Source organism: Anomaloglossus baeobatrachus, chromosome 6 (assembly GCF_048569485.1).
Source record: "Anomaloglossus baeobatrachus isolate aAnoBae1 chromosome 6, aAnoBae1.hap1, whole genome shotgun sequence".
NCBI lineage: Eukaryota > Metazoa > Chordata > Amphibia > Anura > Aromobatidae > Anomaloglossus > Anomaloglossus baeobatrachus.
In genome coordinates, this window is record NC_134358.1 from 559969909 (window position 1) to 559981990 (window position 12082).

At 39.6% G+C, this 12082-nt stretch overlaps 1 protein-coding gene across 2 annotated transcripts in view; it reads right to left on the bottom strand.

Moving 5' to 3' along the window:
• Positions 1-12082, bottom strand: part of DGKB (diacylglycerol kinase beta) — a 705227-nt gene that overhangs the window by 480773 nt on the left and 212372 nt on the right. For both annotated transcript variants that reach the window (XM_075315722.1, XM_075315723.1), the window contains exons 11-12: positions 7438-7526; positions 7227-7343 (exon numbers count right to left, since the gene is read on the bottom strand). In XM_075315722.1, coding sequence (XP_075171837.1) covers positions 7227-7343; positions 7438-7526 — 206 coding nt within the window. The remainder of the gene's footprint in view (positions 1-7226; positions 7344-7437; positions 7527-12082) is intronic.

Genomic DNA, 12082 nt, shown 5'->3' on the forward strand with positions numbered 1-12082 from the left:
GCATGGTATCCCGAAATTCCTGACACGTGCTGGCGCTGTGGAGCGCAGGGGGGCACTATGGCGCATATCTGGTGGTACTGCCTGAGCTTGTCGGCCTTTTGGAATAAAATACTGGCGGCCATTCATGAGGTTACCGGGGTTGCGGTCCCGAGTCGCCCAGAGGCGGTATTATTGTACATCTTTAATGTATCCGAAAAGGTCTATAAAAATTCTATCCTAGGCCATCTTCTCCAGGCAGCCAAGACAGTGATCCCACGACGATGGAAGGACTCTGCTCCCCCTTCGTTGGAAGAGTGGGTAATGGAGGTTAATGTGATCCACCGTATGGAGGTGGTGATGGCCCAGTCACGCGGGCAGACAGTGGAGACAGCCACCAAATGGTCCCAGTGGGAATCTTTTCTGTCTAGTAAAAAATTCTTGGATCTAATGTAACTCCCGAGGAACAAGCACCCCGGCCCCCTCTCTTCTTCAGACGACACACATCATCTTTTCGAATGGCCTTGGTCCAGCGGACAGTGTATTAGCCCCGGTCACCGCGCTCTACTTTCTATTTTTCCTCCTTTCTCTCCGACTTACGCTATCTTTCCTACATCTCATGACTGCTACTCTCCCCTGTCTTTCCTCCCTGTGTTACTGGTTTCTACGGTTTAAAATGAGGATCCATGTGTTACCGTAATGACCTATAATCCATTATGACTCCTATGACAGTTTAATTTTGTCCAGATGTTTGATGAAAACTATCTATCATTACATGGTCCCATGCTCTTTTACTGTATGCTTATGAAAATTCAATAAAAATTTTAAATTGGAAATACTTAACAAAAAAGTGTGAAACAACTGAAAATATGTCTTATATTCTAGGTTCTTCACAGTAGCCTCCTTTTGCTTTGATTACTGCTTTGCACACTCTTGGCATTCTCTTGATGAGCTTCAAGAGGTAGTCACCGGAAATGGTCTTCCAACAGTCTTGAAGGAGTTCCCAGAGATGCTTAGCACTTGTTGGGCCTTTTGCCTTCACTCTGCGGTCCAGCTCACCCCAAACCATCTCGATTGGGTTCAGGTCTGGTGACTGTGGAGGCCAGGTCATCTGGCGTAGCACCCCATCACTCTCCTTTTTAGTCAAATAGCCCTTACACAGCCTGGAGGTGTGTTTGGGGTCCCTGTCCTGTTGAAAAATAAATGATGGTCCAACTAAACGCAAACCGGACGGAATAGCACGCCGCTGCAAGATGCTGTGGTAGCCATGCTGGTTCTGCATGCCTTTAATTTTGAATAAATCCCCAACAGTGTCACCAGCAAAGCACCATCACACCTCCTCCTCCATGCTTCACGGTGGGAACCAGGCATGTAGAGGCCATCTGTTCATCTTTTCTGCGTCACCTAAAGACACGGTGGTTGGATTCAAAGATCTCAAATTTGGACTCATCAGACCAAAGCACAGATTTCCTCTGGTCTAATGTCCATTCCTTGTGTTCTTTAGCCCAAACAAGTCTCTTCTGCTTGTTGCCTGTCCTTACAAGGGGTTTCCTAGCAGCTATTTTACCATGAAGGCTGGTGCACAAAGTCTACTCTTAACAGTTGCTCTAGAGATGTGTCTGCTGCTAGAACTCTGTGTGGCATTGACCTGGTCTCTAATTTGAGCTGCTGTTAACCTGCGACTTCTGAGGCTGGTAACTCGGATAAACTTATCCCCCGCAGCAGAGGTGACTCTTGGTCTTCCATTCCTGGGGCGGTCCTCATGTGAGCCAGTTTCTTTGTAGCATTTAATGTTTTTTGCCACTGCACTTGGTGAGACTTTCAAAGTTTTCCCAATTTTTCGGACTGACTAACCTTCATTTCTTAAAGTAATGATGGCCACTCGTTTTTCTTTACTTAGCTGCTTTTTTCTTGCCATAATACAAAGTCTAACAGTCTATTCAGTAGGACTATCAGCTGTGTATCCACCAGACGTCTGCACAACACAACTGATGGTCCCAACCCCATTTATAAGCCAAGAAATCCCACTTATTTAACCTGACAGGGCGCACCTGTGAAGAGAAGACCATTTCTACCTCTTGCAGCTCATCAAGAGAATGCCAAGAGTGTGCAAAGCAGTAATCAAAGCAAAAAGTGTCTACTTTGAAGAACCTAGAATATAAGACAGATTTTCAGTTGTTTCACAATTTTTTGTTAAGTATTTCATTCCACATGTGTTAATTTATAGTTTTGATGCCTTCAATGTGAATCTACAATTTTCAGAGTCATGAAAATAAAGAAAGCTGTTTTAATGAGAAGGTGTGTCTAGTCTTCCATAAAGAGTCATTACTGCTCAATTGTTAAAGCCACATCTTCACAAATACCCCTCACCCTATTAGTGTTTACACATTTTTTTATGACGTTCTGAAAAACTGCTGAGCCATTAGTCAACCCGAACAGCATCACCAAATTTTCAAAGTGACCCTTGGGTGTATTAAATGCAGTATTTCACTAATCACCTTGCCGAATATGTTTGAGGATCAAGTTTAGTAAATCATTTTGTTTCAGCTAGTTGATGTCACGGCCATCTCTTCCAGCAGATTCTGACTCCTGGTCTCAGGTACTTCCGGTTTGTGATCACTTTCTTTCCCTATATATGGTCACTGGGCACTGGTTATTCTGATTCATTCTGTAGGTAGGCCTCAAGGTGGAAGAAGCTGCTGGAGCTCTTGCTGTTTGGAAGTGGTGAAGGCTGCAATCCTTGTTTTTGACTGCAGCTGTGAAGTTGCGCTTTATCCTTTTGTTCTTAACCCTGTCTGTCCTATTTTACCTTCTTGTTGAATTATTGCAGTTGTGGGACTAGCAATCCTCACCTGCCAGCTTACTAGCCAGAGCTATTATAGGGTCCCTCATGGCTTTAGGTATCCTGCTTGGTGACAGGTGCGGATCCTCTATACGGAGCGGCTAGGAGTGCAGGGTGCAGCTGAAGGTGAGTGCAGGAGGTGTCCCATTATCCCCTTCCCTTGCACCAGAGCCCACTGTCGGTTAAGTGTCCCTGTTGTACCCTTTGTTTGTTGGGGTGAAACCCCTATTTGTTATGTGTCTCACCTCATGCTGAACCCTCCCCAAGTCCGTGTGTGACAGTTGATTAAACAGGTTAGGTATATGAGGTAAAGGATATGGATTGTGAACCATGATCTTAATCTCTAAAATCCAACAATGGACGCAAACCTCTATCTTTTTTTCTTAACAAAGAAAAACCCCATGGCTATTGGAGAGGTGGATGGCAAAATATTCCCCTTGGCCAGACTATTTTGGATGTACTCCTTTCATGCATCTATTTCTGGAAGAGAGAGATTAAACAAATGAAACTTGGGCATTTTGGCACCTGGTTTGAAATCGATCACACAATTATATGATCTATGCGGAGAAAGAACTTCCCACTCAGGCTCGGAAAACACATCCTCAAAATACTGAATAAATCCAGTAAGATGAGATGTCAAGGACTTGGATAAGCAACTGGAGGATTTATAGCCTTGGAAACACTTGTTGGCAGACAAGTAATGAACAAAAACAAAGTGTTCAGAACCTGAACTCCAGGACAGCACCGAACCTGGAAATGGACAACACCACCGGAGATTGCAAGATCAAATCTGAGCCATGACACCCTGCACGTCGGCTAATCTGATCAGCTGACATGTGCCTCAAAAAGGCGCGGATGGGTCGGAGATGCGCCTGTTAACTAGTTAAATCCCGCTGTCAATCTCTGGAGCTGATGTGGATCCTCTGCTCTGTATAGCACAAGCGATCCGACAATCACAGCTTGAAGTCCCCTAAGAAGACTTGTAAAAATAATAAAAAGTGAAAAAAAAGTTTTTAAAAATCTGAAAAAATATAAAAAAAAAAATAATAAAGTTCAGATCACCCCCCTTTTGTCCCATTGAAAATAAAACAATAAAAAAAACACATGTATTTGGTATAGCCGTGCACAGAAATGCCCGATGTATCAAAATATAAAATATATTAATGTGCCTGGTAAAGGGGGTAACAAGAAAAAAATCAAAACGACAGAAGTACAGATTTTTGGTTGGCTCAACATTTCAATAAAATGCAATAAGAGGCGATTAAAATGTCAGATCTACACCAAAAGAGTATAATTAAAAATGTCAGCTCAAAACGCAAAAAATAAGTCATCCTACAGATCCAAATTCCAAAAAATAAGAGAATTATGGGTCTTGCAAAAATGGCTCCAAAAACACCAATTTTTTTTTTTTTTACAAATTTCTGAATTTTTTTTTCTACCACGTAAATAAAAAGAAAAAATATTCATGCTAAGTATCTACAAACTCATACTGACCTGGGGAATCACACTGACAGGTCAGTTTTACCATATAGTGAACATGGTACATAATCCCCCCTCCACTCCCAAAAAAAATAAAATAAATAAATAAATAAAAAATTGAAACTGCACTTATTTTGCAATTTCACTGCACTTGGATTTTTTGTTTCCATTTTCCAGTACAATATGGGGCAAAACGAGTGGTGTCATTCAACTCGTCCTGCAAAAAACAAGACCTCAAATAGCTATAATCACTGGGTGGTGAAGGGGTTAAAGTCTATTTTATATGTGCTTGCCTGTTTGTTTTTTTTTCCTCTTTGTGGTAGGAGTTTGGCAATTCCAGATATTTTTGGCTGATTCTTTATGTGCAATTTTTTAAAAAAAAAAAGTTGGAAAATTAGAGACATTCACTTCTATTACCCATTAGAAAGATTTTCTAGATGTTTGAAAAATTCGACTTTTTGATCAAACAGCTGCAAAAAAATGGTTACTGAAATTAAAAATGCCCATTTTTGACTTTACACAAAAAAGCATGCGCCAATTTGAGGAATTTTGGGCAATAAAACGTGAAGAAATACCATAGGAAAAAAAAGAAAAAATAACTTAAAAAGATTGCAAATGATGAATTGGCATGTAAGTTATTTTCCATAGTGGTTTTAAAAATAATTAGAAAAATAAAACTGAAATTGTAATTTGTTTTTCAAACTTTACTGATTTTTTTTTTTTTTTTTTACTTGAAAACGTTTTTCTAATTATAATTCAAATAATATAATAAAATCTAATAAATATATAACAGAATAAATAAAATATAATAAATAAAATAATTGATATATTAACAATGAATAAAATAAATAATTCTTTATACCATTTATTTGGAAAACGAAACAAATGCAAAATTGTACTTGGTATTTTTAGTGAAAAATTGAAATAATTGAATTACTATAAAAAAAGTTAGATGTTATTATTTTCATGTATTTAAATTCAAAATTAAAAATGGGAATGAAATTAATACGAATGGAAATGAAAGGAAAATAAAAATAATAATAATAATAATAATACTATTTTTTTTTTTTAAAATGTTCTTTAAAATGTGTTTGTTATTTCCAAAAACAAATTAAATCAAGGCTTAATTTTTTGTTTCGTAGTTAATTTTTGGGAGAGTTATATCTTTGGAATACTACACAGAAATCTTCTGTTGACTGTACTTAATTTTGCTGTCAATAGGACTCATAGAGATCCATTGGACACTTTTACATTTTTTCACATTTTCACGCAAAGTGAAAAATTCAATTCATCTGAAATATTTATAAAAATTGGAAAAAAAATATTTTTAATTTATATTTTTATTGATATTTTTTAATGTGTTTAATGCAAAAAAATGCAACTTTAGATGTAACTCATCTAAAAAAATTGGGTGCAATGAACTAAATTGATTAAAAAATGTTTCAAATCTAAAAGAGTAATTATATAAACTAAACAAAAAATGATTCTAATTTCGTATGTCATCATTATGGTCCTAAATCTTGGTTGTTGTTTTTTTTAAATATATTACAGAAGTAATTGATACATTTTAAATGTAATCCTTTTTTTAAAATCTTCCTATTCTCTCACTATGAAAACAGAAATTTAGGAGAATATTATTATTATTATTATTATTATTATTATTATTATTATTATTATTATTATTATTATTATTATTATTATTATTGCGCCATTTAATCCATGTAGCTTTACATGTGAGAAGGAGAGTTTAAATAAAAACTTTCCAGAAAATTAAATACAAAATGTCTGGCTGATAGAGAAACTGATCACACTTTCTTAAAGGGATTGTCCACATTTGGAAATATTTTATATTATAAGGATCTCCCACAAAATCAGAGGGTCTTACTAATATAATTCCCAATTAATCAGCTGGATTTTGTGGAGGAACAAGAAACAAATTGTAGAAGCAAGTGACTGCCATGGGGCCATTAAAGAAATAGACCACAGCCCTGGTTGGTCACATTGTATGAGCAATTGAGTGATGTGCCTGGTATACAAACATCAGGCCCTTCTATTTCTTACCGGCAAAGTCAGGTACAATAATTGGGAACCATTCATGATATAAAGCCTTTAAGTCCTGCCCTTTCTTGCAGCAAGTATTGTTTTTTTTTTACTGCAGTGCCCCCACAGGACGAAGAACAAATTACACAATTCCATTTGAACACTAAAGACATGCCGAGTGCTCCAGAAAAAAAATAAACTTATTGGCTGTTCCCTAATTTTACTGGTAGACTGAGGAACCCCTTGATTGGCTAAGATTTGCCAAATAAGATAATTCGCAAGCCTTTTTTTAAAAAAAAATAAAAAATACAAAACATTTTTTAGATATAATATTCTAAGTCCAAAGCAAAAAAAAAATCCCCATATTTTTTTTCTAAATATAAAATGTATAAAAAAACACCATCCAGCTGCTCCCCAATTTTACTGGTAGACAGAGGACCTCCTTGATCGACTAAAATTTGCCCAATAGGATAATTCATAAGGTTAAAAAAAATAAATAAATAAAAAAAATACAAAACATTTTCTAGATATAATATACTATTTCAAAAACTAAATCTGAAGCCAAAAAGTTCACCATATTGTTTTTTTAAGTATAAAATGTATAAAAAAATAACACCACCCAGCTGTTCCCCAATTTTACTGGTGGACAGTGCACCTCCTTAATCGGCTAAGATTTGCCTAATACGAAAATTCACAAGGTTTTTTTTTTTTTGGTTTTTTTTAAATATATAAAACATTTTCTAGACAAAATTCACTGTTTCAAAAACTAAGTCAGAAGCAAAAAAATTCACCATATTTTTGTTTTCAAAATATAAAATGGATAAAAAAACAACACTATCCCTTCCGTCTACTAAACAGTTTAAATAAGCAAAAAGAGGGCCAAACTTACTGTAATCTGACACCACACACAGTGTAATCCTGTGAGGCCTTGGTAGCACTTGATGGCTTTGTGGCACTTTTCACATTTGGTAGGGCAATTTCCTTCCACCCAAAAATGATGCATAACCTGCAAAACCAAACCAGAGATGTTAAATTTGAAAAGTTCCAAATTTTTCAACTTGGCAATTCAACTCCAGCTAAACTTTGTATCCAGGACGTACATTTGTGTCCTTCTTTGACTTTACGTAAGTTTTAATGCAAGATGGGGGAGCTCTGGAGACGCAACGTTCGTGAACGGTGTATTTGCAGACTGAAAGACAAAAAAAAACATGAGTAAATTCTAAAAACACATCATTCTTAAGATTTAAAAAGAAAGCAGAAGAAAGTCAACCACATTTCCAGAAAAGGCGTGATAGAAGAATCCATAAATCAGAACTTGGGCTGTTTTTCTCAGTTGTCTTCAGAAGGTCAATAATTACGGGAAACATGATGAATATAAAACAAGAAAACCTTATCAGAGCAGGGCAGGAAATGCGTAATCCAATTAGTCCCAACTCAAATTTTTAAAAAATGACCCCCCAAATGATGAGTACTTTGAAGACAAATTAATGGCAGCCAAATGGACTGGTGTCATTTGTTAATAAAAATATAAAAAAAAAAAATAATCTACATTTTCCAAAATATACGCTTATGAGCAGCTGGCAAGCACGAAAGTAAAAGCCATATGAGTTTATGATGTTTCGTCTATTGGTTTATCCGATCCTTAAATAGCTGATTAGTCCATTTCCAGATAGCAAGTGTTGTCATAGATGCCATGTACTCAGCAGCACAAGTTCATTTGTAACACACGACGAAAACAACGCTATGTCTTCATTGGGTAAATTTGTTGCCTTCCGGAATACACCATCTGCTTCTAACATTTGATTTTCCAGGCACATTAGGCAAAATGTGGGATCATAGGATTATCGATGACATTACCAAGAAAACAAAACATTGTCTGTATGAGTGGCACAGCCAGGTCCCTCACATTACTGAACTTTTATTCTTTCTTTCTCTCAAATCATTGGTAGAGCTTCGATAGTATTTTGGAATCGTTGCCTTTTGTTATTGGCCAAGGCTCATCCAAAATGGATACCTAAAGTCTAACTAAAAACTGCAAAATAATAAACTCTAATATAGGAGCTTTTATCCAAATGTAGCCCTACTCTTTGTCATCTTTCTCTTACTTACTGGTAGACTGAGACATCAACAGTTGGGCCAACCGGGCTACCAAAATCTATCACTTTTTGGAAGATGAAAAAAAATGTCCTTACTAGTGATGAGCGAGCACTACCATGCTCAAGTGCTCGGTACTCGTAACTAGTGATGAGTGAGCACTACCATGTTCGGGTGCTCGGTACTATGTTCAAGTGCTTGGTATTCATAATGAGCAGTTAGAAGAGTTCCTGGAAAAATGCTCAAGTTCCCCATTGATGTCCGTTATACTCTGGTACTCGACTTGCGCCCATCCGAGCATACACTTGCTCTTTACAAGTACAGAGCACCCAAGCATGATATTGCATAAATACAAGATTGGTGGGGGTCCAACATCCGGCATCTGGATGGTGGGAATAGCTAATATCTGCTCTGGGAACAGCCAAATATAAGGAAAGTATGGAGCCACCAATGTACCAAGTCCGTTCACGACATTTCTTGCTCCTGAATCTTTCCCCATCACCTGTGAGTGATTATTATTAAGAAGTGGAAGGAACTGCAGCAACTCATCCATGGAGTGTAGACCCTCTAATATTACAGAGTGGGGGGCCGATTGCTGAGGAGCAGAGGACAGAAATGTCACACCTCCTGTAGTAACATCAGCACAAACACTGCGCCTGCTGGGAGATTAATGGCCGAATAGCTGCTGCAGCCATATGTGACCAAGCACAATGCCGAGCCATACATCACCAAGCACAATGCCGAGCCATTCACCACCAAACACAATGCCGAGCCGTACATCACCAAACACAATGCCAAGCACTGGATGGAGCGGTGTAAAGCCGCCACCTCTGGACTCTGGAGGAGACGTGTTCTGTGCAATGACGGATCCCACTGCTTTATGTGCATGTGATGGAGGAGTCTGGGTTTGGTGATTGTCAGAAGATCGTTATCTGCCCGACTGGCCACTGTACAATTGTGAGGAGGATAATGCTTTGGGGATGTTTTTAAGGGGTCAGTCTTGGCCTCTTAGTTCCAATGAAGGGAAACATTTGGGGAAGATTTGTAGGAACAGTCTGGGGAAGAATCATTTCTGTTCCCCATGACTGTGACCAGTGCACATTGTCCATAAAGAGATGGTTCGGGAACTTTGGTGGAGGAATCTGACCGGCTGCATAAAGCTTGCACTTCACTCCTATCCAACAGCTTTGGGATGACCTACAATGGACATTGTGAGCCCGGGCTCTTCCCAACATCAGTGTCTGACCTCATAAATGCTCTTCTGGATGAAGAGGAGAAATCTCACAGAAAAGTTTCCCACAACACTGTTGTTTACAGGGCAAATACTTTTCTGGATAGATAGATAGATATGTAAATAACAGAGAAGAGAAATTAACCTTTATGCAAGTCAGATGCGATAACTCTCTTGGCCGTCTCCGTTCCTTGTCTGGACTTTGTTCACCTTCAATATTAAATATTACCACCACATTACTTAGGACTCGCTGAGTCCACATTACTATCGGACTTTAATATTTCAGCAGCTTTTCTGAGGTAGAGGCTTGTGGCTTTGGCACAATGCATTTCTTACTCTTCTGCATCAATGATGTATTTATTGCTTACCTATTGTGGAGAACAGTAAAGCAGTTTGTGGTATTTGCTTGGATCAGAAGCCGGTGAGCTCTACACGGAGATGAGGTTTTTGTAATCTGTCTTAAAGCTGCAACCACGATCATAGAAGCCAATGTAAAATATTAAGATGTATCAAAGCCACACCGGAGCAGGACTCTTTGATAGGAAGGGCAGATTGGGCATATGGCATGAGCGTTTCGGAGCCACCTTCTGTGATGGCTGTTGGACAACTTGACCAGCTGAGAAGTGGCCACTCACACCAATTGCTTTATTTAAATCTAACGGAGTCACTAGTTTGGTTGTCTCCATATTATATCATAAACTTTGATGGAGATGGAAACACTATAGAAGTCAATGTGCAATGTTCAGATGTATCCAAACCACACCGGAGCAGGACTGGATGATAGGAAGGGCAGATAGGGCATATGGTGTGAGGTCTACCCCATCCTGGGCATCTAGGAGCCCCGACCCTCAACTTCTATGTTGGCTGTTGGGCAAGTTGACCTATTGAGAAGAAGTTGCCACTCACACCGATTGCTTTATCTAAGGGGTACTTTGCACACTCACTAAGACATCGCAGGTACGATGTCGGTGGGGTCATGTCGAAAGTGACACACTTCCTGCGTCGCTCTCGAAATCGTAGTGTGTAAATCCTAGATGATACGATTAACGAGCGCAAAAGCATCGTAATCGCATCATCAGTGTAGCGTCGGCGAATTCCATAATTACGCTGACGCGACAGTCCGATGTTGTTCCTCACTCCAGCGGCAGCACACATCGCTGTGTGTGAAGTCGCAGGAGCGAGGAGCGTCTCCTACCTGCGTCCCAGCTGCAATGCGGAAGGAAGGAGGTGGGCGGGATGTTTACATCCCGCTCATCTCCGCCCCTACGCTCCTATTGGCCGCCAGCCGTGTGACGTCGCAGTGACGCCGCACAACCCGCCCCCTTAATAAGGAGGCGGTTCGCCGGCCAGAGCGACGTCGCAGGGCAGGTGAGTGTATGTGAAGCAGCCGTAGCGATAATATTCGCTACAGCAGCTATCACAATGATATCGCAGCTGCGACGGGGGCGGGGACTATCGCACTCGGCATCACAGCATCAGCTTGCGATATCGTAGTGTGCAAAGTACCCCTAAGTCTAAGGGAGTCACTAGTTTGGTTGTTTCCATATTATAGTATATCACAGACTTTGTTAGAGACGGAAAAACACATGTATGGTCATGTAGATGGTTTGCCAGGTGGCCGCCACCAAACTTAGTCTACAAAAGAGCCAAAATTGTATTCTGGATCCTTCAAGACCAAGGTCCCAATATTAATTTCCAATGTCTTACACTTATATATTATAACACGACCATATACAATTCCCTAATATCTTTATATTGATGGCTCCTAGATGAGTTAAAGGAATTCTACAAAAGAAGAAGGACGACACAAGGATAATAATAACACCCTTGACAAATCACCAGTAGGCACAAGTTCAGGGGTGCAGCTTTCAATGGATCAGTGGGAAGAGTAACCCAAGAGATCAGGTGGAAGAGTAAACCAAGAGATCAGGTGGAAGAATAACCCAAGGGATCAGGTGGAAGAATAACCCAAGGGATCAGGTGGAAGAATAACCCAAGGGATCAGGTGGAAGAGTACTACAAGTGATCAGGTGGAAGAGTAAACCAAGGGATCAGGTGGAAGAGTAACCCAAGGGATCAGGTGGAAGAGTAACCCAAGAGATCAGGTGGAAGAGTAACCCAAGGGATCAGATGGAAGAGTAACCCAAGGGATCAGATGGAAGAGTAACCCAAGGGATCAGGTGGAAGAATAACCCAAGGGATCAGGTGGAAGAATAACCCAAGGGATCAGGTGGAAGAATAACCCAGGGGATCAGGTGGAAGAATAACCCAAGGGATCAGGTTGAAGAATAACCCAAGGGATCAGGTGGAAGAATAACCCAAAGGATCAAGTGGAAGAGTAGCCCAAAGGATCAGGTGGAAGAGTAGCCCAAGGGATCAGGTGGAAGAGTAGCCCAAGCGATTATGTGGTAGACCCTTAC